This window comes from Procambarus clarkii, unplaced genomic scaffold (assembly GCF_040958095.1).
Source record: "Procambarus clarkii isolate CNS0578487 unplaced genomic scaffold, FALCON_Pclarkii_2.0 HiC_scaffold_99, whole genome shotgun sequence".
In the NCBI taxonomy this organism is placed as follows: domain Eukaryota; kingdom Metazoa; phylum Arthropoda; class Malacostraca; order Decapoda; family Cambaridae; genus Procambarus; species Procambarus clarkii.
The window spans coordinates 1,653,395-1,654,616 of record NW_027189132.1 but is presented as its reverse complement, the minus strand read 5'-3'; the positions used below and the strand labels follow the sequence as shown (position 1 = coordinate 1,654,616).

At 45.3% G+C, this 1,222-nt stretch overlaps 1 protein-coding gene across 1 annotated transcript; it reads right to left on the bottom strand.

Moving 5' to 3' along the window:
- Nucleotides 1–213: 213 nt before the first annotated feature.
- Nucleotides 214–1,013, bottom strand: LOC138360179 (caldesmon-like). The gene is made up of 2 exons (XM_069320124.1): nt 854–1,013; nt 214–614 (listed from the first exon to the last, which is right to left on the bottom strand). Exons 1-2 carry the CDS (start codon nt 1,011–1,013, stop codon nt 214–216), a joined length of 561 nt encoding a protein of 186 aa, XP_069176225.1.
- Between the last annotated feature and the right edge of the window lie 209 nt (nt 1,014–1,222).

Below are 1,222 nucleotides of genomic sequence, written 5' to 3'. Positions count from 1 at the left end.
TTGAGGTCAAAAACGTTGATATTCGTTACAAGTTTCATCATTCAGCTAGTTGAAGTAGTCCTACTATAACTCTATTATTTCCTGCGCGCGGGCAGCGACGTCGGCGAAGAAAGCTTCCAAAGCCTTTTCCTCTAAAGCTTTTTCCTCATCCAAGAGTGCCTTTTCCTCTAAAGCTTTTTCCTCATCCAAGAGTGCCTTTTCCTCTAAAGCCTTTTACTCGTCCAAACGTGCCTTTTCCTTTAAAGCCTTTTCCTCATCCAAACGTGCCTTTTCCTCTAGAGCGTTTTCCTCATCCAAACGTGCCTTTTCCTCATCCAAACGTGCCTTTTCCTCTAAAGCCTTTTCCTCATCCAAACGTGCCTTTTCCTCTAAAGCCTTTTCCTCATCCAAACGTGCCTTTGCCTCCTTCAAACGTGCCTTTTCCTCTAAAGCCTTTTCCTCGTCCAAACGTGCATTTTCCTCTAAAGCCTTTTCCTCATCCAAACGTGCCTTTTCCTCTAAAGCCTTTTCCTCATCCAAACGTGCCTTTTCCTCCTTCAAACGTGCCTTTTCCTCGAACGCCTGTTCCTCTATCGCCTTTTCCTCTAAAGACTTTGGTCTCTTTTTTTGTGTTTCTTTTTTATGGAGACCTTTTGGTCTGATTTGTGTTTCATATCATCGGGCTTAAGACCATAATGAGGCCAAGCAAAGTAAATTTTCAGCAGGGATAGAAGGACAGAAACTGTAGTAGCGAGGATGGCTCCCTTCATCAGGCTAGCCATAACCAGCCGCCAGACGGGGATCTCATCCGGGAAGGAGCAGGATGGAGGAGACGAGACCAGACGGCCGATCAGGGGAAGCTTCCTTGCTTTACTTCCCCAACCATTGGTCTGCGCGAACTGGGTCTCGGATTCCGCCCGGGCCGCTCTAATTAGAGCATTTTGCCTGGTATGAAAAACAGTAACACTGTAAGTGAGCACACTCAAGCTCACCGTCACAACTAAACCCAGCCAAATGATTTTGGGTTTCGTCATTTTGAAAAATTTAAAGAAACAGTAACAGTAGGTATTAAGTAATATTATAGCCCACTTGTGGATTTATAGTTAGGTTAGAACTGAGAATTTTATAGTTCAAGGGAGATCATGTCTCCCCTTACTCTTCTGTTTTCCAGGGACGTGAGATTCAGCTCGTTTAGCCTTTCCTCGTAGCTCATTCCTCTCAGTTCCCGGACGAGCCTGGTGGC

What these genes read in the sequence shown, in the direction of transcription:
- LOC138360179 (XM_069320124.1), bottom strand. Translation starts at nt 1,013, where the DNA reads ATGACGAAACCCAAAATCATTTGGCTGGGTTTAGTTGTGACGGTGAGC. An exon ending in GCAGACCAATGGTTGGGGAA is followed by an intron (nt 615 to 853) that starts GTAAAGCAAGGA and finishes TCCATAAAAAAG; the next exon opens with AAACACAAAAAAAGAGACCA.